Consider the following 25,676-nt stretch of genomic DNA (forward strand, 5'->3'; position numbering starts at 1 on the left):
GGAAGCATGTGTGACAGGAAGCAGTGTGAGCACTGGGATACAGGAAGCGTGTGTGACAGGATGCAGTGTGAGCACTGGGATAGGGGAAGCAGCGGGTGATGGGAAGCAGTGGGAGCACTGGGATAAGAGAAGCAGCATGGGTGACAGGAAGCAGTGTGAGCACTGGGATTGGTGAAAGTGTGAACACTGGGATAGGGAATACAGCGTGAGCGAAAGGAAGCAGTGTGAGCACTGGGATAGGTGAAGCAGTGTGAGCACTGGGATTGGGGAAGCAGTGTGAGCACTGGGATAGGGGAAGCAGGGTGAGCACTGGGATAGGTGAAGCAGTGTGAGCACTGGGATAGGGGAAGCAGTGTGAGCACTGGGATAGGGGAAGCAGTGTGAGCACTGGGATAGGGGAAGCAGTGTGAGCACTGGGATAGGGGAAGCAGTGTGAGCACTGGGATAGGTGAAGCAGTGTGAGCACTGGGATAGGGGAAGCAGGGTGAGCACTGGGATAGGTGAAGCAGTGTGAGCACTGGGATAGGGGAAGCAGTGTGAGCACTGGGATAGGGGAAGCAGTGTGAGCACTGGGATAGGGGAAGCAGTGTGAGCACTGGGATAGGGGAAGCAGTGTGAGCACTGGGATTGGGGAAGCAGTGTGAGCACTGGGATAGGGGAAGCAGTGTGAGCACTGGGATAGGTGAAGCAGTGTGAGCACTGGGATAGGGGAAGCAGTGTGAGCACTGGGATAGGGGAAGCAGTGTGAGCACTGGGATAGGGGAAGCAGTGTGAGCACTGGGATAGGTGAAGCAGTGTGAGCACTGGGATAGGGGAAGCAGGGTGAGCACTGGGATAGGGGAAGCAGTGTGAGCACTGGGATAGGGGAAGCAGTGTGAGCACTGGGATTGGGGAAGCAGTGTGAGCACTGGGACAGGGGAAGCAGGGTGAGCACTGAGACAGGGGAAGCAGTGTGAGTGACAGCATGCAGTGAGAGAACTGGGATAGGGACAGAGCCGGTTCCGGGGCTTCTTGCGCCCCGGGCGGCATTAGGGGGCGTGGCTTCATACAGAGGGCGTGGTCAGACGCGTAGCTGGTGACTGGACCGCAGAGAGACACACCAGCCGCTGGATACACTGGAACCGGTGCAGGGACCTGGCACCTAGAAGTGCCGGAGACACTGGAGTACAACTTCAGAGATTCTCGCCGGGAACAAGAGCGCTGGCATCCACGTCAGGGAAAGACGATACTCAGGCGCCGAGGGTCTGTCCGGCGTCTGACTTTGAATCTCCCGCCACCGCTGGATTGGCGCAACAGGCTGATGACGTCACCTGCCCCCCGCCCACGTGATGCCGGGTGTCATGGCGGCGCCCTTGCCCTGAAGAATCGCCAGGAGCCGCGCCAGCCAGAAGCCGGAGCCCGTGGCCCACCGAAGGCGGAGGCCGCAACACAGACCAGCAGACACGCAGGGGTAAGCATGGCGAACGCCGCCTTTGGCGTGTGACACCCACGAGTGTGAATAGTCCCTGTTAGTCGGCATTCAGACTGTCAGGACTGTAAGGGGGCGGGATTCTGACGTCTCCTGACCACCGGTCACATAGCTGCCTCCCGTCCTAGTCACTTATCACACACGCTGAGCCACGTCATGGCGGCACTAGGAGGGCTCTGTCATGTGACTGTAGTAAGGATGCAGGAGGACACATCTCCACAGCACTATACTAGGAGACATAGCCTTGGGATATCCTGACCCAACCTCCTGAGTAGACTGTTTGGCACCAGAGGGGATCTGCGGTCAGGTATATAAGGAGAGCAGGTCTCAATGGAAGAGTCTATTGTGGTGGATCCTGTGAATCAGACATCAGCAGGAAACACTCTGAGCTGGGCATCGCTGTGCCACCAGAGGAACCCCTACCAGGACAGGGTCAGTGTGAGCCAGTACCCCAGGCTGGGGACCAGACATCAGCAGGAAACACTCTGAGCTGGGCATCGCTGTGCCACCAGAGGAACCCCTACCAGGACAGGGTCAGTGTGAGCCAGTACCCCAGGCTGGGGACCAGACATCAGCAGGAAACACTCTGAGCTGGGCACCGCTGTGCCACCAGAGGAACCCCTACCAGGACAGGGTCAGTGTGAGCCAGTACCCCAGGCTGAGGACCAGACATCAGCAGGAAACACTCTGAGCTGGGCATCGCTGTGCCACCAGAGGAAACCCTACCAGGACAGGGTCAGTGTGAGCCAGTACCCCAGGCTGGGGACCAGACATCAGCAGGAAACACTCTGAGCTGGGCATCGCTGTGCCACCAGAGGAACCCCTACCAGGACAGGGTCAGTGTGATCCAGTACCCCAGGCTGGGGACCAGACATCAGCAGGAAACGTCGAGCTGGGCATCGCTGTGCCACCAGAGGAAACCCTACCAGGACAGGGTCAGTGTGATCCAGTACCCCAGGCTGGGGACCAGACATCAGCAGGAAACACTCTGAGCTGGGCATCGCTGTGCCACTAGAGGAACCCCTACCAGGACAGGGTCAGTGTGAGCCAGTACCCCAGGCTGGGGACCAGACATCAGCAGGAAACACTCTGAGCTGGGCATCGCTGTGCCACCAGAGGAACCCCTACCAGGACAGGGTCAGCGTGATCCAGTACCCCAGGCTGGGGACCAGACATCAGCAGGAAACACTGAGCTGGGCATCGCTGTGCCACTAGAGGAACCCCTACCAGGACAGGGTCAGTGTGATCCAGTACCCCAGGCTGGGGACCAGACATCAGCAGGAAACACTCTGAGCTGGGCACCGCTGTGCCACTAGAGGAACCCCTACCAGGACAGGGTCAGTGTGAGCCAGTACCCCAGGCTGGGGACCAGACATCAGCAGGAAACACTGAGCTGGGCATCGCTGTGCCACTAGAGGAACCCCTACCAGGACAGGGTCAGTGTGAGCCAGTACCCCAGGCTGGGGACCAGACATCAGCAGGAAACACTCTGAGCTGGGCATCGCTGTGCCACCAGAGGAACCCCTACCAGGACAGGGTCAGTGTGAGCCAGTACTCCAGGCTGAGGACCAGACATCAGCAGGAAACACTCTGAGCTGGGCACCGCTGTGCCACCAGAGGAACCCCTACCAGGACAGGGTCAGTGTGAGCCAGTACCCCAGGCTGAGGACCAGACATCAGCAGGAAACACTCTGAGCTGGGCATCGCTGTGCCACCAGAGGAAACCCTACCAGGACAGGGTCAGTGTGAGCCAGTACCCCAGGCTGGGGACCAGACATCAGCAGGAAACGTCGAGCTGGGCATCGCTGTGCCACCAGAGGAACCCTACCAGGACAGGGTCAGTGTGAGCCAGTACCCCAGGCTGGGGACCAGACATCAGCAGGAAACACTCTGAGCTGGGCATCGCTGTGCCACTAGAGGAACCCCTACCAGGACAGGGTCAGTGTGAGCCAGTACCCCAGGCTGAGGACCAGACATCAGCAGGAAACACTCTGAGCTGGGCATCGCTGTGCCACCAGAGGAACCCCTACCAGGACAGGGTCAGTGTGAGCCAGTACCCCAGGCTGGGGACCAGACATCAGCAGGAAACACTCTGAGCTGGGCATCGCTGTGCCACCAGAGGAACCCCTACCAGGACAGGGTCAGTGTGATCCAGTACCCCAGGCTGGGGACCAGACATCAGCAGGAAACACTGAGCTGGGCATCGCTGTGCCACCAGAGGAACCCCTACCAGGACAGGGTCAGCGTGATCCAGTACCCCAGGCTGGGGACCAGACATCAGCAGGAAACACTGAGCTGGGCATCGCTGTGCCACTAGAGGAACCCCTACCAGGACAGGGTCAGTGTGATCCAGTACCCCAGGCTGGGGACCAGACATCAGCAGGAAACACTCTGAGCTGGGCATCGCTGTGCCACTAGAGGAACCCCTACCAGGACAGGGTCAGTGTGAGCCAGTACCCCAGGCTGGGGACCAGACATCAGCAGGAAACACTGAGCTGGGCATCGCTGTGCCACTAGAGGAACCCCTACCAGGACAGGGTCAGTGTGAGCCAGTACCCCAGGCTGGGGACCAGACATCAGCAGGAAACACTCTGAGCTGGGCATCGCTGTGCCACCAGAGGAACCCCTACCAGGACAGGGTCAGTGTGAGCCAGTACCCCAGGCTGGGGACCAGACATCAGCAGGAAACACTGAGCTGGGCATCGCTGTGCCACTAGAGGAACCCCTACCAGGACAGGGTCAGTGTGATCCAGTACCCCAGGCTGGGGACCAGACATCAGCAGGAAACACTCTGAGCTGGGCATCGCTGTGCCACTAGAGGAACCCCTACCAGGACAGGGTCAGTGTGAGCCAGTACCCCAGGCTGGGGACCAGACATCAGCAGGAAACACTGAGCTGGGCATCGCTGTGCCACTAGAGGAACCCCTACCAGGACAGGGTCAGTGTGAGCCAGTACCCCAGGCTGGGGACCAGACATCAGCAGGAAACACTGAGCTGGGCATCGCTGTGCCACTAGAGGAACCCCTACCAGGACAGGGTCAGTGTGAGCCAGTACCCCAGGCTGGGGACCAGACATCAGCAGGAAACACTCTGAGCTGGGCATCGCTGTGCCACCAGAGGAACCCCTACCAGGACAGGGTCAGTGTGAGGCAGTACCCCAGGCTGGGGACCAGACATCAGCAGGAAACACTGAGCTGGGCACCGCTGTGCCACCAGAGGAACCCCTACCAGGACAGGGTCAGTGTGAGCCAGTACCCCAGGCTGGGGACCAGACATCAGCAGGAAATACTCTGAGCTGGGCATCGCTGTGCCACTAGAGGAACCCTACCAGGACAGGGTCAGTGTGAGCCAGTACCCCAGGCTGAGGACCAGACATCAGCAGGAAACACTCTGAGCTGGGCATCGCTGTGCCACCAGAGGAACCCCTACCAGGACAGGGTCAGTGTGAGCCAGTACCCCAGGCTGAGGACCAGACATCAGCAGGAAACACTCTGAGCTGGGCATCGCTGTGCCACCAGAGGAACCCTACCAGGACAGGGTCAGTGTGAGCCAGTACCCCAGGCTGGGGACCAGACATCAGCAGGAAACGTCGAGCTGGGCATCGCTGTGCCACCAGAGGAACCCTACCAGGACAGGGTCAGTGTGATCCAGTACCCCAGGCTGGGGACCAGACATCAGCAGGAAACACTGAGCTGGGCATCGCTGTGCCACCAGAGGAAACCCTACCAGGACAGGGTCAGTGTGAGCCAGTACCCCAGGCTGGGGACCAGACATCAGCAGGAAATACTGAGCTGGGCATCGCTGTGCCACTAGAGGAACCCCTACCAGGACAGGGTCAGTGTGAGCCAGTACCCCAGGCTGGGGACCAGACATCAGCAGGAAATACTGAGCTGGGCACCGCTGTGCCACCAGAGGAACCCTACAGGACAGGGTCAGTGTGAGCCAGTACCCCAGGCTGGGGGGCACAGGACTGTCTAGCAAGAGGTAGTGGTAAGGATACAGATTATTACTGCTCATGGATGCTGACTGCCAGAGGCTGCTGGAAGATATATGCTCCCAATTACCCTGTAATTATTAATGTTATATTTTCTTTAGAAGGCGCGTCATGTGTTTTGCAGTACTGTACATACAGCGCTGTGCTGTCATAATAAAGACTTCTATTTTATATATTCTGCTCTGCCCCAGTGAATTCAATCCATCTATCCCAGCTAAGTGTTGTTTCCTCACAGGCAGCAGAGAAGGCGGTATGGTGTAGGTGGCACAGTACAGAGAATAGAGTAGGCACTGGTGCACTTAGGGCTACAGGTGGCACAGTATAGGGAGCAGAGTAGGTGTTTGGAGCACTTAGAGCTACAGGTGGCACAGTATAGGGAGCAGAGTAGGTGTTTGGTGCACTTAGGGCTACAGGTGGCACAGTACAGGGAGCAGAGCAGGTGTTTGACGCACTTAGGTCTGCGGGTGGCACAGTACAGGGAGCAGAGCAGGTGTTTGACGCACTTAGAGCTGCAGGTGGCACAGTACAGGGAGCAGAGCAGGTGTTTGGAGCACTTAGGTCTGCGGGTGGCACAGTACAGGGAGCATAGTAGGTGTTTGGCACACTTAGGGCTGGGGGTAACAGTACAGGGAGCATAGTAGGTGTTCGGTGCACTTAGGTCTGCGGGTGGCACAGTACAGGGAGCAGAGCAGGTGTCTGGAGCACTTGGGTCTGAGGGTGGCACAGTACAGGGAGCAGAGCAGGTGTTTGGAGCACTTAGGTCTGCGGGTAGCACAGTACACGGAGCAGAGCAGGTGTCTGGAGCACTTGGGTCTGAGGGTGGCACAGTACAGGGAGCAGAGCAGGTGTTTGGAGCACTTAGGTCTGCGGGTAGCACAGTACACGGAGCAGAGCAGGTGTCTGGTGCACTTGGGTCTGCGGGTGGCACAGTACAGGGAGCAGAGCAGGTGTTTGGAGCACTTAGGGCTGGGGGTAACACAGTACAGGGAGCAGAGCAGGTGTTTGGCGCACTTGGGTCTGCAGGTGGCACAGTATAGGGAGCAGAGCAGGTGTTTGGAGCTTTTGGGTCTGCGGGTGGCACAGTACAGGGAGCAGCGCAGGTGTTTGGCACACTTAGGGCCACAGGTGGCACAGTACAGGGAGCAGAGCAGGTGTTTGGAGTACTTAGGGCTGGGGGTGGCACAGTACAGGGAGCAGAGTAGGTGTTTGGTGCACTTAGGGCTGGGGGTGGCACAGTACAGGGAGCAGAGCAGGTGTTTGACGCACTTAGAGCTGCAGGTGGCACAGTACAGGGAGCAGAGCAGGTGTTTGGAGCACTTGGGTCTGAGGGTGGCACAGTACAGGGAGCAGAGTAGGTGTTTGGTGCACTTGGGTCTGCGGGTGGCACAGTACAGGGAGCAGAGCAGGTGTTTGGAGCACTTAGGGCTGGGGGTAACACAGTACAGGGAGCAGAGCAGGTGTTTGGCGCACTTGGGTCTGCGGGTGGCACAGTATAGGGAGCAGAGCAGGTGTTTGGTGCACTTAGGACTGCGGGTGGCACAGTACAGGGAGCAGAGTAGGTGTTTGGTGCACTTGGGTCTGCGGGTGGCACAGTACAGGGAGCAGAGCAGGTGTTTGACGCACTTAGAGCTGCAGGTGGCACAGTACAGGGAGCAGAGCAGGTGTTTGGAGCACTTGGGTCTGCAGGTGGCACAGTACAGGGAGCAGCGCAGGTGTTTGGCACACTTAGGGCTACAGGTGGCACAGTACAGGGAGCAGAGCAGGTGTTTGGAGTACTTAGGGCTGGGGGTGGCACAGTACAGGGAGCAGAGTAGGTGTTTGGTGCACTTAGGGCTGGGGGTGGCACAGTACAGGGAGCAGAGCAGGTGTTTGACGCACTTAGAGCTGCAGGTGGCACAGTACAGGGAGCAGAGCAGGTGTTTGGAGCACTTAGGGCTGGGGGTAACACAGTACAGGGAGCAGAGTAGGTGTTTGGCACACTTAGGGCTGCAGGTGGCACAGTACAGGGAGCAGAGCAGGTGTTCGGTGCACTTAGGTCTGCGGGTGGCACAGTACAGGGAGCATAGTAGGTGTTTGGCGCACTTGGGTCTGCGGGTGGCACAGTACAGGGAGCAGCGCAGGTGTTTGGCACACTTAGGGCTGCAGGTGGCACAGTACAGGGAGCAGAGTAGGTGTTCGGTGCACTTAGAGCTGCAGGTGGCACAGTACAGGAAGCAGAGTAGGTGTTTGGTGCACTTAGGACTGCGGGTGGCACAGTACAGGGAGCAGAGCAGGTGTTTGGAGCACTTAGGACTGCGGGTGGCACAGTACAGGGAGCAGAGCAGGTGTTTGGTGCACTTAGGGCTGCAGGTGGCACAGTACAGGGAGCAGAGTAGGTGTTCGGTGCACTTGGGTCTGCGGGTGGCACAGTACAGGGAGCAGAGTAGGTGTTTGGAGCACTTAGGGCTGCAGGTGGCACAGTGCAGGGAGCAGAGCAGGTGTTTGGAGCACTTGGGTCTGCGGGTGGCACAGTACAGGGAGCAGAGCAGGTGTTTGGAGCACTTAGGACTGAGGGTGGCACAGTACAGGGAGCAGAGCAGGTGTTTGGAGCACTTGGGTCTGCGGGTGGCACAGTACAGGGAGCAGAGTAGGTGTTTGGTGCACTTGGGTCTGCGGGTGGCACAGTACAGGGAGCAGCGCAGGTGTTTGGAGCACTTAGGACTGCGGGTGGCACAGTACAGGGAGCAGAGCAGGTGTTTGGGGCACTTGGGTCTGCGGGTGGCACAGTACAGGGAGCAGAGCAGGTGTTTGGAGCACTTAGAGCTGCAGGTGGCACAGTACAGGGAGCAGAGCAGGTGTCTGGTGCACTTGGGTCTGCGGGTGGCACAGTACAGGGAGCAGAGCAGGTGTTTGGAGCACTTGGGTCTGCGGGTGGCACAGTACAGGGAGCAGCGCAGGTGTTTGGTACAGTTAGGGCTGCAGGTGGCACAGTACAGGGAGCATAGTAGGTGTTTGGCGCACTTGGCTCTGCAGGTGGCACAGTACAGGGAGCAGAGTAGGTGTTCGGTGCACTTAGAGCTGCAGGTGGCACAGTACAGGGAGCAGAGCAGGTGTTTGGAGCACTTAGGGCTGGGGGTAACACAGTACAGGGAGCAGAGTAGGTGTTTGGTGCACTTGGGTCTGCGGGTGGCACAGTACAGGGATCAGAGCAGGTGTTTGGAGCACTTAGGGCTGGGGGTAACACAGTACAGAGAGCAGAGTAGGTGTTCGGTGCACTTGGGTCTGCGGGTGGCACAGTACAGGGAGCAGCGCAGGTGTTTGGAGCACTTAGGGCTGCAGGTGGCACAGTACAGGGAGCATAGTAGGTGTTTGGCGCACTTGGCTCTGCAGGTGGCACAGTACAGGGAGCAGAGTAGGTGTTCGGTGCACTTAGGTCTGCGGGTGGCACAGTACAGGGAGCAGAGTAGGTGTTTGGCGCACTTAGGGCTGCAGGTGGCACAGTACAGGAGGCAGAGCAGGTGTTTGGAGTACTTAGGGCTGGGGGTAACACAGTACAGGGAGCAGAGTAGGTGTTTGGTGCACTTGGGTCTGCGGGTGGCACAGTACAGGGAGCAGCGCAGGTGTTTGGAGCACTTGGGTCTGCGGGTGGCACAGTACAGAGAGCAGCGCAGGTGTTTGGAGCACTTGGGTCTGCGGGTGGCACAGTACAGGGAGCAGCGCAGGTGTTTGGCACACTTAGGTCTGCGGGTGGCACAGTACACGGAGCAGAGTAGGTGTTTGGAGCACTTAGAGCTGCAGGTGGCACAGTACAGGGAGCAGAGTAGGTGTTTGGCGCACTTGGGTCTGCGGGTGGCACAGTACAGGGAGCAGCGCAGGTGTTTGGCACACTTAGGGCTACAGGTGGCACAGTACAGGGAGCAGAGCAGGTGTTTGGAGTACTTAGGGCTGGGGGTGGCACAGTACAGGGAGCAGAGTAGGTGTTTGGTGCACTTAGGGCTGGGGGTGGCACAGTACAGGGAGCAGAGCAGGTGTTTGACGCACTTAGAGCTGCAGGTGGCACAGTACAGGGAGCAGAGCAGGTGTTTGGAGCACTTAGGGCTGGGGGTAACACAATACAGGGAGCAGAGTAGGTGTTTGGCACACTTAGGGCTGCCGGTGGCACAGTACAGGGAGCAGAGCAGGTGTTCGGTGCACTTAGGTCTGCGGGTGGCACAGTACAGAGAGCAGCGCAGGTGTTTGGAGCACTTGGGTCTACGGGTGGCACAGTACAGGGAGCAGCGCAGGTGTTTGGCATACTTAGGGCTGCAGGTGGCACAGTACAGGGAGCATAGTAGGTGTTTGGCGCACTTGGGTCTGCGGGTGGCACAGTACAGGGAGCAGCGCAGGTGTTTGGCACACTTAGGGCTGCAGGTGGCACAGTACAGGGAGCAGAGTAGGTGTTCGGTGCACTTAGAGCTGCAGGTGGCACAGTACAGGAAGCAGAGTAGGTGTTTGGTGCACTTAGGACTGCGGGTGGCACAGTACAGGGAGCAGAGCAGGTGTTTGGAGCACTTAGGACTGCGGGTGGCACAGTACAGGGAGCAGAGCAGGTGTTTGGTGCACTTAGGGCTGCAGGTGGCACAGAACAGGGAGCAGAGTAGGTGTTCGGTGCACTTGGGTCTGCGGGTGGCACAGTACAGGGAGCAGAGTAGGTGTTTGGCACACTTAGGGCTGCAGGTGGCACAGTACAGGGAGCATAGTAGGTGTTTGGTGCACTTGGGTCTGCGGGTGGCACAGTACAGGGAGCAGAGCAGGTGTTTGGAGCACTTAGGACTGAGGGTGGCACAGTACAGGGAGCAGAGCAGGTGTTTGGAGCACTTGGGTCTGCGGGTGGCACAGTACAGGGAGCAGAGTAGGTGTTTGGTGCACTTGGGTCTGCGGGTGGCACAGTACAGGGAGCAGCGCAGGTGTTTGGAGCACTTAGGTCTGAGGGTGGCACAGTACAGGGAGCAGCGCAGGTGTTTGGCACACTTAGGGCTGCAGGTGGCACAGTACAGGGAGCATAGTAGGTGTTTGGCGCACTTGGCTCTGCAGGTGGCACAGTACAGGGAGCAGAGTAGGTGTTCGGTGCACTTAGAGCTGCAGGTGGCACAGTACAGGGAGCAGAGCAGGTGTTCGGTGCACTTAGGTCTGCGGGTGGCACAGTACAGGGAGCAGAGTAGGTGTTTGGCGCACTTAGGGCTGCAGGTGGCACAGTACAGGGAGCAGAGCAGGTGTTTGGAGCACTTAGGTCTGCGGGTGGCACAGTACAGGGAGCAGAGCAGGTGTTTGGAGCACTTAGGACTGCGGGTGGCACAGTACAGGGAGCAGAGCAGGTGTTTGGGGCACTTGGGTCTGCGGGTGGCACAGTACAGGGAGCAGAGCAGGTGTTTGGAGCACTTAGAGCTGCAGGTGGCACAGTACAGGGAGCAGAGCAGGTGTCTGGTGCACTTGGGTCTGCGGGTGGCACAGTACAGGGAGCAGCGCAGGTGTTTGGCACACTTAGGGCTGCAGGTGGCACAGTACAGGGAGCATAGTAGGTGTTTGGCGCACTTGGCTCTGCAGGTGGCACAGTACAGGGAGCAGAGCAGGTGTTCGGTGCACTTAGGGCTGCAGGTGGCACAGTACAGGGAGCATAGTAGGTGTTTGGTGCACTTGGGTCTGCGGGTGGCACAGTACAGGGAGCAGAGCAGGTGTTTGGAGCACTTAGGGCTGGGGGTAACACAGTACAGAGAGCAGAGTAGGTGTTTGGTGCACTTGGGTCTGCGGGTGGCACAGTACAGGGAGCAGAGCAGGTGTTTGGAGCACTTAGGGCTGGGGGTAACACAGTACAGAGAGCAGAGTAGGTGTTTGGTGCACTTGGGTCTGCGGGTGGCACAGTACAGGGAGCAGCGCAGGTGTTTGGAGCACTTGGGTCTGCGGGTGGCACAGTACAGGGAGCAGCGCAGGTGTTTGGAGCACTTAGGGCTGCAGGTGGCACAGTACAGGGAGCATAGTAGGTGTTTGGCGCACTTGGCTCTGCAGGTGGCACAGTACAGGGAGCAGAGTAGGTGTTCGGTGCACTTAGGTCTGCGGGTGGCACAGTACAGGGAGCAGAGTAGGTGTTTGGCGCACTTAGGGCTGCAGGTGGCACAGTACAGGGAGCAGAGCAGGTGTTTGGAGTACTTAGGGCTGGGGGTAACACAGTACAGGGAGCAGAGTAGGTGTTTGGTGCACTTGGGTCTGCGGGTGGCACAGTACAGGGAGCAGCGCAGGTGTTTGGAGCACTTGGGTCTGCGGGTGGCACAGTACAGAGAGCAGCGCAGGTGTTTGGAGCACTTGGGTCTGCGGGTGGCACAGTACAGGGAGCAGCGCAGGTGTTTGGCACACTTAGGTCTGCGGGTGGCACAGTACACGGAGCAGAGTAGGTGTTTGGAGCACTTAGAGCTGCAGGTGGCACAGTACAGGGAGCAGAGTAGGTGTTTGGCGCACTTTGGTCTGCGGGTGGCACAGTACAGGGAGCAGAGCAGGTGTTCGGTGCACTTAGAGCTGCAGGTGGCACAGTACAGGGAGCAGAGTAGGTGTTTGGCGCACTTAGGTCTGCGGGTGGCACAGTACAGGGAGCAGAGCAGGTGTTTGGAGCACTTAGGGCTGGGGGTAACACAATACAGGGAGCAGAGTAGGTGTTTGGTGCACTTGGGTCTGCGGGTGGCACAGTACAGGGAGCAGAGCAGGTGTTCGGTGCACTTAGAGCTGCAGGTGGCACAGTACAGGGAGCAGAGTAGGTGTTTGGCGCACTTAGGTCTGCGGGTGGCACAGTACAGGGAGCAGAGCAGGTGTTCGGTGCACTTAGAGCTGCAGGTGGCACAGTACAGGGAGCATAGTAGGTGTTTGGTGCACTTAGAGCTGCAGGTGGCACAGTACAGGGAGCAGAGTAGGTGTTTGGCGCACTTAGGTCTGCGGGTGGCACAGTACAGGGAGCATAGTAGGTGTTTGGTGCACTTGGGTCTGCGGGTGGCACAGTACAGGGAGCAGAGCAGGTGTTCGGTGCACTTTGGTCTGAGGGTGGCACAGTACAGGGAGCAGAGCAGGTGTTTGGTGCACTTGGGTCTGCGGGTGGCACAGTACAGGGAGCAGAGTAGGTGTTCGGTGCACTTAGAGCTGCAGGTGGCACAGTACAGGGAGCAGAGCAGTTGTTTGGAGCACTTAGGTCTGCGGGTGGCACAGTACAGGGAGCAGAGCAGGTGTTTGGAGCACTTAGGTCTGCGGGTGGCACAGTACAGGGAGCAGAGCAGGTGTTTGGAGCACTTAGGTCTGAGGGTGGCACAGTACAGGGAGCAGAGTAGGTGTTTGGTGCACTTGGGTCTGCGGGTGGCACAGTACAGGGAGCAGAGCAGGTGTTTGGTGCACTTTGGTCTGAGGGTGGCACAGTACAGGGAGCAGAGCAGGTGTTTGGAGCACTTTGGTCTGAGGGTGGCACAGTACAGGGAGCAGAGTAGGTGTTCGGTGCACTTAGAGCTGCAGGTGGCACAGTACAGGGAGCAGAGTAGGTGTTTGGTGCACTTGGGTCTGCGGGTGGCACAGTACAGGGAGCAGAGTAGGTGTTTGGAGTACTTAGGGCTGGGGGTAACACAGTACAGGGAGCAGAGTAGGTGTTTGGTGCACTTGGGTCTGCGGGTGGCACAGTACAGGGAGCAGCGCAGGTGTTTGGCACACGTGGCTCTGCAGGTGGTACAGTACAGGGAGCAGAGTAGGTGTTTGGCGCACGTGGCTCTGCAGGTGGCACAGTACAGGGAGCAGAGTAGGTGTTCGGTGCACTTAGAGCTGCAGGTGGCACAGTACAGGGAGCATAGTAGGTGTTTGGCGCACGTGGCTCTGCAGGTGGCACAGTACAGGGAGCATAGTAGGTGTTTGGCGCACGTGGCTCTGCAGGTGGCACAGTACAGGGAGCAGAGTAGGTGTTCGATGCACTTAGAGCTGCAGGTGGCACAGTACAGGGAGCAGAGCAGGTGTTCGGTGCACTTAGATCTGCGGGTGGCACAGTACAGGGAGCAGAGCAGGTGTTTGGAGCACTTAGGTCTGCGGGTGGCACAGTACAGGGAGCAGAGCAGATGTTTGGTGCACTTGGGTCTGCGGGTGGCACAGTACAGGGAGCAGAGTAGGTGTTCGGTGCACTTAGAGCTGCAGGTGGCACAGTACAGGGAGCAGAGCAGGTGTTTGGAGCACTTGGGTCTGAGGGTGGCACAGTACAGGGAGCAGAGTAGGTGTTTGGCGCACTTAGGTCTGCGGGTGGCACAGTACAGGGAGCAGAGCAGGTGTTTGGTGCACTTGGGTCTGCGGGTGGCACAGTACAGGGAGCAGAGTAGGTGTTCGGTGCACTTAGAGCTGCAGGTGGCACAGTACAGGGAGCAGAGCAGGTGTTTGGAGCACTTAGGTCTGCGGGTGGCACAGTACAGGGAGCAGAGCAGGTGTTTGGAGCACTTAGGTCTGCGGGTGGCACAGTACAGGGAGCAGAGCAGGTGTTTGGAGCACTTAGGTCTGAGGGTGGCACAGTACAGGGAGCAGAGCAGGTGTTTGGTGCACTTGGGTCTGAGGGTGGCACAGTACAGGGAGCAGAGTAGGTGTTCGGTGCACTTAGAGCTGCAGGTGGCACAGTACAGGGAGCAGAGCAGGTGTTTGGAGCACTTAGGTCTGCGGGTGGCACAGTACAGGGAGCAGAGCAGGTGTTTGGAGCACTTAGGTCTGAGGGTGGCACAGTACAGGGAGCAGAGCAGGTGTTTGGTGCACTTGGGTCTGAGGGTGGCACAGTACAGGGAGCAGAGCAGGTGTTTGGAGCACTTAGGTCTGAGGGTGGCACAGTACAGGGAGCAGAGCAGGTGTTTGGTGCACTTGGGTCTGCGGGTGGCACAGTACAGGGAGCAGAGCAGGTGTTTGGTGCACTTTGGTCTGAGGGTGGCACAGTACAGGGAGCAGAGTAGGTGTTCGGTGCACTTAGAGCTGCAGGTGGCACAGTACAGGGAGCAGAGCAGGTGTTTGGAGCACTTAGGTCTGCGGGTGGCACAGTACAGGGAGCAGAGCAGGTGTTTGGAGCACTTAGGTCTGAGGGTGGCACAGTACAGGGAGCAGAGCAGGTGTTTGGAGCACTTAGGTCTGAGGGTGGCACAGTACAGGGAGCAGAGCAGGTGTTTGGTGCACTTGGGTCTGAGGGTGGCACAGTACAGGGAGCAGAGCAGGTGTTTGGAGCACTTAGGTCTGAGGGTGGCACAGTACAGGGAGCAGAGCAGGTGTTTGGTGCACTTGGGTCTGCGGGTGGCACAGTACAGGGAGCAGAGCAGGTGTTTGGTGCACTTTGGTCTGAGGGTGGCACAGTACAGGGAGCAGAGTAGGTGTTCGGTGCACTTAGAGCTGCAGGTGGCACAGTACAGGGAGCAGAGCAGGTGTTTGGAGCACTTAGGTCTGCGGGTGGCACAGTACAGGGAGCAGAGCAGGTGTTTGGAGCACTTAGGTCTGCGGGTGGCACAGTACAGGGAGCAGAGCAGGTGTTTGGTGCACTTTGGTCTGAGGGTGGCACAGTACAGGGAGCAGAGCAGGTGTTTGGTGCACTTAGGACAGCGGGTGGCACAGTACAGGGAGCAGAGCAGGTGTTTGGAGCACTTAGGGCTGCGGGTGTCACAGTACAGGAAGCAGAGCAGGTGTTTGGTGCACTTGGGTCTGCGGGTGGCACAGTACAGGGAGCAGAGCAGGTGTTTGGTGCACTTAGGGCTGCAGGTGGCACAGTACAGGGAGCAGAGTAGGTGTTTGGTGCACTTGGGTCTGCGGGTGGCACAGTACAGGGAGCAGAGCAGGTGTTTGGAGCACTTAGGGCTGCAGGTGGCACAGTACAGGGAGCAGAGCAGGTGTTTGGCGCACTTGGGTCTGCAGGTGGCACAGTACAGGGAGCAGAGCAGGTGTTTGGCACACTTAGGGCTGCAGGTGGCACAGTACAGGGAGCAGAGCAGGTGTTTGACACACTTAGGGCTGCGGGTGGTACAGTACAGGGAGCAGAGTAGGTGTTTGGCACACTTAGGGCTGCAGGTGGCACAGTACAGGAAGCAGAGCAGGTGTTTGGCACACTTAGGGCTGCAGGTGGCACAGTACAGGGAGCAGCGCAGATGTTTGGAGTACTTAGGGCTGCGGGTGGCACAGTACAGGGAGCAGAGCAGGTGTTTGGAGTACTTAGGGCTGGGGGTAACACAGTACAGGGAGCAGAGTAGGTGTTTGGTGCACTTGGGTCTGCGGGTGGCACAGTACAGAGAGCAGAGCAGGTGTTTGGAGTACTTAGGGCTGGGGGTGATACAGTACAGGGAGCAGAGCAGGTGTTTGGCACACTTGGGTCTGCAGGTGGCACAATACAGGGAGCAGAGCAGGTGTTTGGCACACTTAGGGCTACAGGTGGCACAGTACAGGGAGCAGAGTAGGTGTTTGGAGCACTTAGGGCTGGGGGTGGCACAGTACAGGGAGCAGCGCAGGTGTTTGGAGCACTTAGGGGTACAGGTGTCACAGTACAGTAAAGGTAATGGTGTAGGCAGAATGGTGCAGAACTATAGGGTGCGCTGGGCAGGAGACACAGGTCAGTAGATGGTCCAGGTGACAGAATGTGGTAACTGTATACAGTATGTAACGTACCTTGATTTGAGCTGTTGGACGGTAATCGATCCGTCTCCTTCAGGGTGCGGAAGTGGATTCTCTTGCTTGCTTGGCTTTCGCTGTATAACCCAATAGACTGCACCTGTATTATATAATCGGTGTCTTCCTCCAGGTCCCATAATACACAGGCTCTGTTGGTGGTGTTCACCTCTCGTATGAATCTGTGGATTGGTCCATCCTGCCTCTGGAGAGAATGTGGAGATCAGTAATATAACAGGGTGGCCGCAGTCTGTGCATGTAGACAGAGCGCTAACGGGGGCACCGGCCACTGGGGCGTCTGATTCTCTCTGCTAGGAAATAATCTCTATCATTGCTCAGGCTCCGGGGTACCTTCATCAGAGCACAGCCAAGGAGCAAGACGAAGGGGATTATGGGGGTCATTCCGAGTTGATCGCAGTGCAGCAATCAGGTAAAAAAACAGCAAAACTGCGCATGCGTGACGTACGGGTACAAATCTACTTAACGAAGAATCCATTCGCACAGCCGATCACAAGGAGATTGACAGGAAGAGGGCGTGTGTGGGTGACAACTGACCGTTTTTTGGGTGTGTTTGGAAAAACAAAGGCGCGTCCAAGCGTTTGCAGGGCGGGTGTCTGACGTCAATCGCAGCAGCTGAGTAAGTTCTGAGCTACTCAGAAACTGCACAAAATGTTTTCCTGCGCTCGGCTGCACAGGCGTTCGCACACTTGCAAAGCGAAAATACACTCCTTTGTGGGCGGCGACTATGCGTTTGCACGTCTGCAAAAAGTAGCTAGCGAGCGAACAACTCGGAATGAGGGCCATTTTTGGTCATTGACACTCATTGGATTCATTCTCCTGAAATATACTATCACTTCACAGCTGTCATCCTTCATACAAGTGCAAGATCCTAGTGATAAATCAGTGACACGCGCTAGTACAGAGACCGTGCAGGAAAGTGTCTGGATGACCAACACATAGACAATGATATAAGAATAGAATGTAGCCTACCTATGTTCAGCACAGGGCATCCATTGTATTCCTGTGTCCCCCGCTGTCCTGTGACACCCTATACCTGCTGTATTCCTGTGTCCCCCGCTGTCCTGTGACACCCTATACCTGCTGTATACCTGTGTCCTACAGATAAGGGGTAACACTGTCACCCGTCCCCCGCTGTCCTGTGACACCCTATACCTGCTGTATTCCTGTGTCCTACAGATAAGGGGTAACGCTGTCACCCGTCCCCCGCTGTCCTGTGACACCCTATACCTGCTGTATTCCTGTGTCCTACAGATAAGGGGTAAAGCTGTCACCCATCCCCCGCTGTCCTGTGACACCTTATACCTGCTGTATTCCTGTGTCCTACAGATAAGAAGTAACGCTGTCACCCGTCCCCCGCTGTCCTGTGACACCCTATACCTGCTGTATTCCTGTGTCCTACAGATAAGGGGTAACACTGTCACCCGTCCCCCGCTGTCCTGTGACACCCTATACCTGCTGTATTCCTGTGTCCTACAGATAAGGGGTAACGCTGTAACCCGTCCCCCGCTGTCCTGTGACACCCTGTAGCTGCTGTATTCCTGTGTACTACAGACAAGGGGTAACGCTGTCACCCGTCCCCCGCTGTCCTGTGACACCCTATACCTGCTGTATTCCTGTGTCCTACAGATAAGAGGTAACGCTGTCACCCGTCCCCCGCTGTCCTGTGACACCCTATACCTGCTGTATTCCTGTGCCCTACAGATAAGAGGTAACGCTGTCACCCTTCCCCCGCTGTCCTGTGACACCCTATACCTGCTGTATTCCTGTGTCCTACAGATAAGGGGTAACGCTGTCACCCGTCCCCCGCTGTCCTGTGACACCCTATACCTGCTGTATTCCTGTGTCCTACAGATAAGGGGTAACGTTGTCACCCATCCCCTCTGTCCTGTGACACCCTATACCTGCTGTATTCCTGTATCCTACAGATAAGGGGTAACGCTGTCACCCGTCCCCCGCTGTCCTGTGACACCCTATACCTGCTGTATTCCTGTGTACTACAGATAAGGGGTAACGCTGTCACACGTCCCCCGCTGTCCTGTGACACCCTATACCTGCTGTATTCCTGTGTCCTACAGATAAGGGGTAACGCTGTAACCCGTCCCCCGCTGTCCTGTAACACCCTATACCTGCTGTATTCATGTGTCCTACAGATAAGGGGTAACGCTGTAACCCGTCCCCCGCTGTCCTGTGACACCCTGTAGCTGCTGTATTCCTGTGTACTACAGACAAGGGGTAACGCTGTCACCCGTCCCCCGCTGTCCTGTGACACCCTATACCTGCTGTATTCCTGTGCCCTACAGATAAGGGGTAACGCTGTCACCCGTCCCCCGCTGTCCTGTGACACCCTATACCTGCTGTATTCCTGTGTCCTACAGATAAGGGGTAACGCTGTTACCCGTCCCCCGCTGTCCTGTGACACCCTATACCTGCTGTATTCCTGTGTCCTACAGATAAGGGGTAACGCTGTCACCCGTCCCCCGCTGTCCTGTAACACCCTATACCTGCTGTATTCCTGTGTCCTACAGATAAGGGGTAATGCTGTCACCCGTCCCCCGCTGTCCTGTGACACCCTATACCTGCTGTATTCCTGTGTCCTACAGATAAGGGGTATTGCTGTCACCCGTCCCCCGCTGTCCTGTGACACCCTATACCTGCTGTATTCCTGTGTCCTACAGATAAGGGGTAACGCTGTCACCCGTCCCCAGCTGTCCTGTGACACCCTATACCTGCTGTATTCCTGTGCCCTACAGATAAGAGGTAACGCTGTCACCCTTCCCCCGCTGTCCTGTGACACCCTATACCTGCTGTATTCCTGTGTCCTACAGATAAGGGGTAACGCTGTCACCCATCCCCTCTGTCCTGTGACACCCTATACCTGCTGTATTCCTGTGTCCTACAGATAAGGGGTAACGCTGTCATCCATCCCCCGCTGTCCTGTAACACCCTATACATGCTGTATTCCTGTGTCCTACAGATAAGGGGTAACGCTGTCACCCATCCCCCGCTGTCCTGTGACACCCTATACCTGCTGTATTTCTGTGTCCTACAGATAAGGGGTAACGCTGTCACCCATCCCCCGCTGTCCTGTACACCCTATACCTGCTGTATTCCTGTGTCCTACAGATAAGGTGTAACGCTGTCACCCGTCCCCCGCTGTCCTCTGACACCCTATACCTGCTGTATTCCTGTGTCCTACAGATAAGGTGTAACGCTGTCACCCGTCCCCCGCTGTCCTCCGACACCCTATACCTGCTGTATTCCTGTGTCCTACAGATAAGGGGTAACGCTGTCACCCGTCCCCCACTGTCCTGTGACACCCTATACCTGCTGTATTCCTGTGTCCCACAGATAAGGGGTAACACTGTCACCCGTCCCCCGCTGTCCTGTGACACCCCTATACCTGCTGTATTCCTGTGCCCTACAGATAAGGGGTAACGCTGTCACCCGTCCCCCGCTGTCCTGTGACACCCTATACCTGCTGTATTCCTGTGCCCTACAGATAAGGGGTAACGCTGTCACCCGTCCCCCGCTGTCCTGTGACACCCTATACCTGCTGTATTCCTGTGTCCTACAGATAAGAGGTAACGCTGTCACCCGTCCCCCGCTGTCCTGTGACACCCTATACCTGCTGTATTCCTGTGTCCTACAGATAAGGGGTAACGCTGTCACCCGTCCCCCACTGTCCTGTGACACCCTATACCTGCTGTATTCCTGTGTCCTACAGATAAGGCGTAACGCTGTCACCCGTCCCCCGTTGTCCTGTGACACCCTATACCTGCTGTATTCCTGTGTCCTACAGATAAGGGGTAACGCTGTCACCCGTCCCCTGCTGTCCTGTGACACCCTATACCTGCTGTATTCCTGTGTCCTACAGATAAGGGGTAACGCTGTCACCCGTCTCCCGCTGTCCTGTGACACCCTATACCTGCTGTATTCCTGTGTCCTACAGATAAGGCGTAACGCTGTCACCCGTCCCCCGCTGTCCTGCGACACCCTATACCTGCTGTATTCCTGTGTCCTACAGATAAGGGGTAACGCTGTCACCCGTCCCCTGCTGTCCTGCGACACCCTATACCTGCTGTATTCCTGTGTCCTACAGATAAGGGGTAACGCTGTCACCCGTCCCCTGCTGTCCTGCGACACCCTATACCTGCTGTATTCCTGTGTCCTACAGATAAGGGGTAACGCTGTCACCCATCCCCCGCTGTCCTGTGACACCCCTATACCTGCTGTATTCCTGTGTCCTACAGATAAGGGGTAACGCTGTCACCCGTCCCCCGCTGTCCTGCGACACCCTATACCTGCTGTATTCCTGTGTCCCACAGATAAGGTGTAACGCTGTCACCCGTCCCCCGCTGTCCTGTGACACCCTATACCTGCTATATTCCTGTGTCCTACAGATAAGGGGTAACGCTGTCACCCGTCCCCCGCTGTCCTGTGACACCCTATACCTGCTGTATTCCTGTGTCCTACAGATAAGGGGTAACGCTGTCACCCGTCCCCTGCTGTCCTGCGACACCCTATACCTGCTGTATTCCTGTGTCCTACAGATAAGGGGTAACGCTGTCACCCGTCCCCCGCTGTCCTGTGACACCCTATACCTGCTGTATTCCTGTGTCCTACAGATAAGGTGTAACGCTGTCACCCATCCCCCGCTGTCCTGTGACACCCTATACCTGCTATATTCCTGTGTCCTACAGATAAGGGGTAACGCTGTCACCCGTCCCCTGCTGTCCTGTGACACCCTATACCTGCTGTATTCCTGTGTCCTACAGATAAGGGGTAACGCTGTCACCCGTCCCCCGCTGTCCTGTGACACCCTATACCTGCTGTATACCTGTGCCCTACAGATAAGGGGTAACGCTGTCACCCGTCCCCCGCTGCCCTGTGACACCCTATACCTGCTGTATTCCTGTGTCCTACAGATAAGGGGTAACACTGTCACCCGTCCTCCACTGTCCTGTGACACCCTATACCTGCTGTATTCCTGTGTCCTACAGATAAGGGGTAACACTGTCACCCGTCCCCCGCTGTCCTGTGACACCCTATACCTGCTGTATTCCTGTGTCCTACAGATAAGGTGTAATGCTGTCACCCGTCACCCGCTGTCCTGTGACACCCTATACCTGCTGTATTCCTGTGCCCCACAGATAAGGGGTAACGCTGTCACCCGTCCCCCGCTGTCTTGTACTCCCTATACCTGCTGTATTCCTGTGTCCTACAGATAAGGGGTAACGCTGTCACCCGTCCCCCGCTGTCCTGTGACACCCTATACCTGCTGTATTCCTGTGTCCTACAGATAAGGGGTAACGCTGTCCCCCGTCCCCCGCTGTCCTGTGACACCCTATACCTGCTGTATTCCTGTGTCCTACAGATAAGAGGTAACGCTGTCACCCGTCCCCCGCTGTCCTGTGACACCCTATACCTGCTGTATTCCTGTGTCCTACAGATAAGGGGTAACGCTGTCACCCGTCCCCCGCTGTCCGGTGACACCCTATACCTGCTGTATTCCTGTGTCCTACAGATAAGGTGTAACGCTGTCACCCGTCCCCCGCTGTCCTGTGACACCCTATACCTGCTGTATTCCTGTGTCCTACAGATAAGGTGTAACGCTGTCACCCGTCCCCCGCTGTCCTGTGACACCCTATACCTGCTGTATTCCTGTGTCCTACAGATAAGGGGTAACGCTGTCACCTGTCCCCCGCTGTCCTGTACACCCTATACCTGCTGTATTCCTGTGTCCTACAGATAAGGGGTAACGCTGTCACCCGTCCCCCGCTGTCCTGTACACCCTATGCCGGATATATCTCTGTGGAATAGGTGAGACATTAGGGAATAGCCTGGGATTGTGGAAGTACTGATTAGTAGCTATGTACTACAGGCTCCTTGCTGGATCCCCAGTGATAAGAGGACGGTGAGGAGACACAGACATCACACCCTGTCACCCGTAGATATTACGTATACACACCTGCTGAGATATTGCATATCCAATGATAATGTCACCTTCGGGGACATCCCACGAGACGGTGGCAGAGTTGGCCTTTAGCTGTGTCACGGTTACATTGACCGGAGAGGGGGGTCGATCTGAAACAAGAAACAGAGATTAGATGCAGGCAGCTGCCAGTCTGCGCCAGGATAAAGCTGCTTCAGGGCTCCCACCAGCCCCCGTCCTCCTAGCGTGGCTGACAGATGGAGATGCCGCTGAGAATAGGCTGGCAGGGGATGAGAGGTGTTGGTGCCTGGCACTAGATGTGACCATCTGTCGTAGTGATAGGAAAGTATTCCTAGGACACTGGGTAAATGCCGCATCCTATTACTGGCGTGTCAGGTATTCCGCTATGGTCACTATTCCCCTGGGCTCAGAACTACTGTGTCTGCCACCTCAGCTATTGCTGCTGGATCAGCATCAAATGCCCAGGAAACATACAACCTACCCCCTGCGAGTGCTGTATAAGACTGTGCAGGAGTCAGTACGGGGGACGCGTCTATCCCCAGCAGCGATGCAGAGCACAGATCGCTTTCTCAGTACAATGACATCATGTCTTCCACACAGATCCTGGTACCGCGCCCGACGCGCACTAACACCAGCAGATATTACACATGTCCTGTATATATCAGGGGCCAAGCAACGCACTTCCAGAGATCCCACCCTCATCCTGGAGAAGGAGCAGCAGAGTGGGGCATGGGGAATGGGCGAGAGCTGGATGAGCTTAAACCTGGGAAAGTCATTGACGACTGCGCCCTGTTTTCTTTAGTTTTCCTTCCAGTCATTAAGGCAGCGCGGATGGTGTAGTGGTTAGCATTACTGCCTCTTAGCACTGAGGTCGTGGTTTTCATTCACACCATCGCCCTGACTGTGTGGAGTTTGTATATTGGGTCTAATTCAGGTTGGATCGCAGTGCGCAATTTTTTTTTAAAAATATGTGGGTCAATCAGGCAGAGGCGGTCGCGGGGGGTGGGGTGGGGGCAACGCTCCGATTTCAGGGAGGAGATAGAGCGTTGCAGGGGTGGAGCCATAGAAACAGAAGGCGGTGCGGCGTGAATGGGGGCATGTTGGGGCGTGATCGTGGCAACTGCTTAGCTGCGCCGGCAGGAGGCTTCTTCTATTTCTGCTAACAAGATCGCAATTTCTGCTTGTTGAATGGGGGGAGGCTCTGGTCAGCGTGCTGGGTGGTCCTGGCCAGCTATGGGCGTTCCCCAGCATGCGATACAAAGGACGGCACATTCTAATGAGCAGATATTGCTATCCTACTGAATTAGGGCCTTTATCCCCGTATCCTACCACAATCCGAATACATACTAGCAGGTGACGTGTGTGCGTATATACCATACTTGCCTACCTGCCCCTCTCCATGAGGGAGAAAATGCTCTGTTCCTGGACTGTCCTGGTAATGTATGATTGCCATCACCTGTGGTGAAACACCTTTCTTATCAATTACCCAGCTCACCACAGGTGATGGCAATCATACATTACCAGGAAAGTCCAGGAACAGGAACAGCCGCTGCTGAGGGGCCTGTGCCACCGGCTGACCTTGCAAGGGCCATCGCTCAGGGATGCTCCGCGTCACCCGCAGTGGGACGGGCCACCAGGCCTCTCCTGCCGTGGTTGGACCAGTGGCTCCACCACATTCTGGGGGTGCTTGCACGTCACATAGTAATGCCGCCAGACGTGGCCGTGCGGCCCCAGTCGCTCCCAGGCTGGGGGCCCGGCCGCAGGTCAATCGCCCCCGGAGGGGATAGCGTGCGCAGGCGGGTAACGAGTTGTCTGTCCCCCGCCGCGTCCGGACTGATAATTCGGAGACTGCTGCGGACGGCCCTCAGTCGAACGGTGTGCCGAGTTTTTCTAGTAGTGACGGCGCACAGGTATATGTTGCGGAGACCAATGCTCGGGATTGGAGGAGGTTGCGGGGCAGGCGGGTCAGGCAGAGTTTATTGCAGCAGGACAGATATGCCTTGATACCCGACAGCGAGAGATCGTCCAGGTCCTTGCTCCTGACGGGTGGTTTGCGAACCTCCCGTGGGGCGCGGGACTCGCGTGCCGCGTCTGAGCTTAGAGCGCCGGCGACTGCACCCTTGGTGGATGCCACCTTCTTGTCCGCCATTTGTGCCGCAGTCGGCAGCGGTGGCTCCCTTGTCATTCTCCTTACCCGGGGAACAGGGGCAGACCACCGCTTCTTTGGCTGATAGCATCGTGCAGACTCTTGCGCCGCTCCTGTCCTCTGGCGGAACGGCCGCCCGCCAGTCCCACTCGTGGCGGCTGCTGGACCGGTGGGGGTGTATGGGAACAATGTCTCGTCTCCCCAGCCGTGGACGTCGGGACTGGAATGGAGTCGGTCGGTGCCTCAGCAAGTCGTCCTGAGGGAGCAGAGACGGACGGAGTAGCTTCTTGTGCAGGTGAGTCTTCATCGGACCCTGCTTGGTCCCGAGGGAGCGCGGTTACCCCCCGTAGCGGATTGGGGTCAAGTACCCAGTCCCGCTCCTCTAGCGAGGGTAGGAGTACGCGTAGGGTTTCCAGCAAGCAGAATAGACACAGGCGTAGGCATCGGGGCACGGACTCTTCCCTTGGCTCCATGTCCTCGGAGGGTGTATCCTCCTCCGATGGCGGTTTGCACAGGGTCAAACGTCGCAAACGGCGTGAGTGCCGGTATTCAACTTCTTCTGCCTCGCAAGTGTTGGTTGAGTCGGACACTGTTCACTGCGCTAACACGGCAGTGCAACGTGGTCTGAGGCCCTGGGTCCAGGACAGGCCAATACGTCAATATCTTCGCCCTTACTAGCGTTGATTGTAAAGCTTTGCTTTCGCCTAAGAAAAAGGCCAGGGCAGCGAAGACGCTTTGCGATCCTACCCAAATTGGGTTCGTTGCATGTTGATCTTCGTGGTGTGTTACCTCGAGACACGCCCGGACGAGCACATGAACCTAGTGCGCTACCAAAGCGGCCTGGCACTCGTTCTACCACTTTTCGAGCGGGTCCATCGCGCACGGGGCATGGCAAATGCTTCGCTTTCAATAATGCCCAATGTGAGTTGGGGGGTCGGTGTCGTTTTCTTCGCTCCTGCACCAGATGTGGCGGAGCACATGGGATCAAGGACTGCACCAGTCCTGGGACAGGGGGTAATTCTGGCCTGCACACCCAGCAGAGTCGCGTTTCCGCAACCCCAGGCGCTGGCCATGGCCCCCACCCCAATTAGGCTCCTGGCGCTCATACCCTGGCTGCGACGGTACCCGCGGCGGGTGGACGCCCAATTTTTACACTCGGGTTTCGCGTCCGGCTCCCCCTTGCCGATATCTGGGCTAGAGGGTCCTGGGGCTTGTACGAACCTGCGTTTGGCTCGGGAGTTTCCGGACGTGGTATGGCAGAAGGTTCAGGCTGAGGTGTCGTTAGGCAGGATGATAGGCCCTTTTCGGAATCCCCCCTTACCGGATTTGGTCTTGTCCCCCGTTGGGGTAGTGCCCAAGAAGACCGCGGGCAAATTTAGGCTCCTACAACATCTTCCTGTGCCCTAGGGTCATCAGTAAATGACGCTATCCCCGATGATCAGTGCAGGGTCAT

At 57.2% G+C, this 25,676-nt stretch overlaps 1 protein-coding gene across 1 annotated transcript in view; it reads right to left on the bottom strand.

Moving 5' to 3' along the window:
- The window catches only part of FNDC4 (fibronectin type III domain containing 4), a 149,862-nt gene that overhangs the window by 43,814 nt on the left and 80,372 nt on the right, over nucleotides 1-25,676 (bottom strand). The window contains exons 3-4 of the mRNA XM_063914915.1: nucleotides 22,093-22,208; nucleotides 16,104-16,308 (exon numbers count right to left, since the gene is read on the bottom strand). Of these exons, the coding sequence (XP_063770985.1) occupies nucleotides 16,104-16,308; nucleotides 22,093-22,208 (321 nt within the window). The remainder of the gene's footprint in view (nucleotides 1-16,103; nucleotides 16,309-22,092; nucleotides 22,209-25,676) is intronic.

The sequence above is a fragment of the Pseudophryne corroboree genome, chromosome 4 (assembly GCF_028390025.1).
Source record: "Pseudophryne corroboree isolate aPseCor3 chromosome 4, aPseCor3.hap2, whole genome shotgun sequence".
Classification (NCBI taxonomy): Eukaryota; Metazoa; Chordata; class Amphibia; order Anura; family Myobatrachidae; genus Pseudophryne; species Pseudophryne corroboree.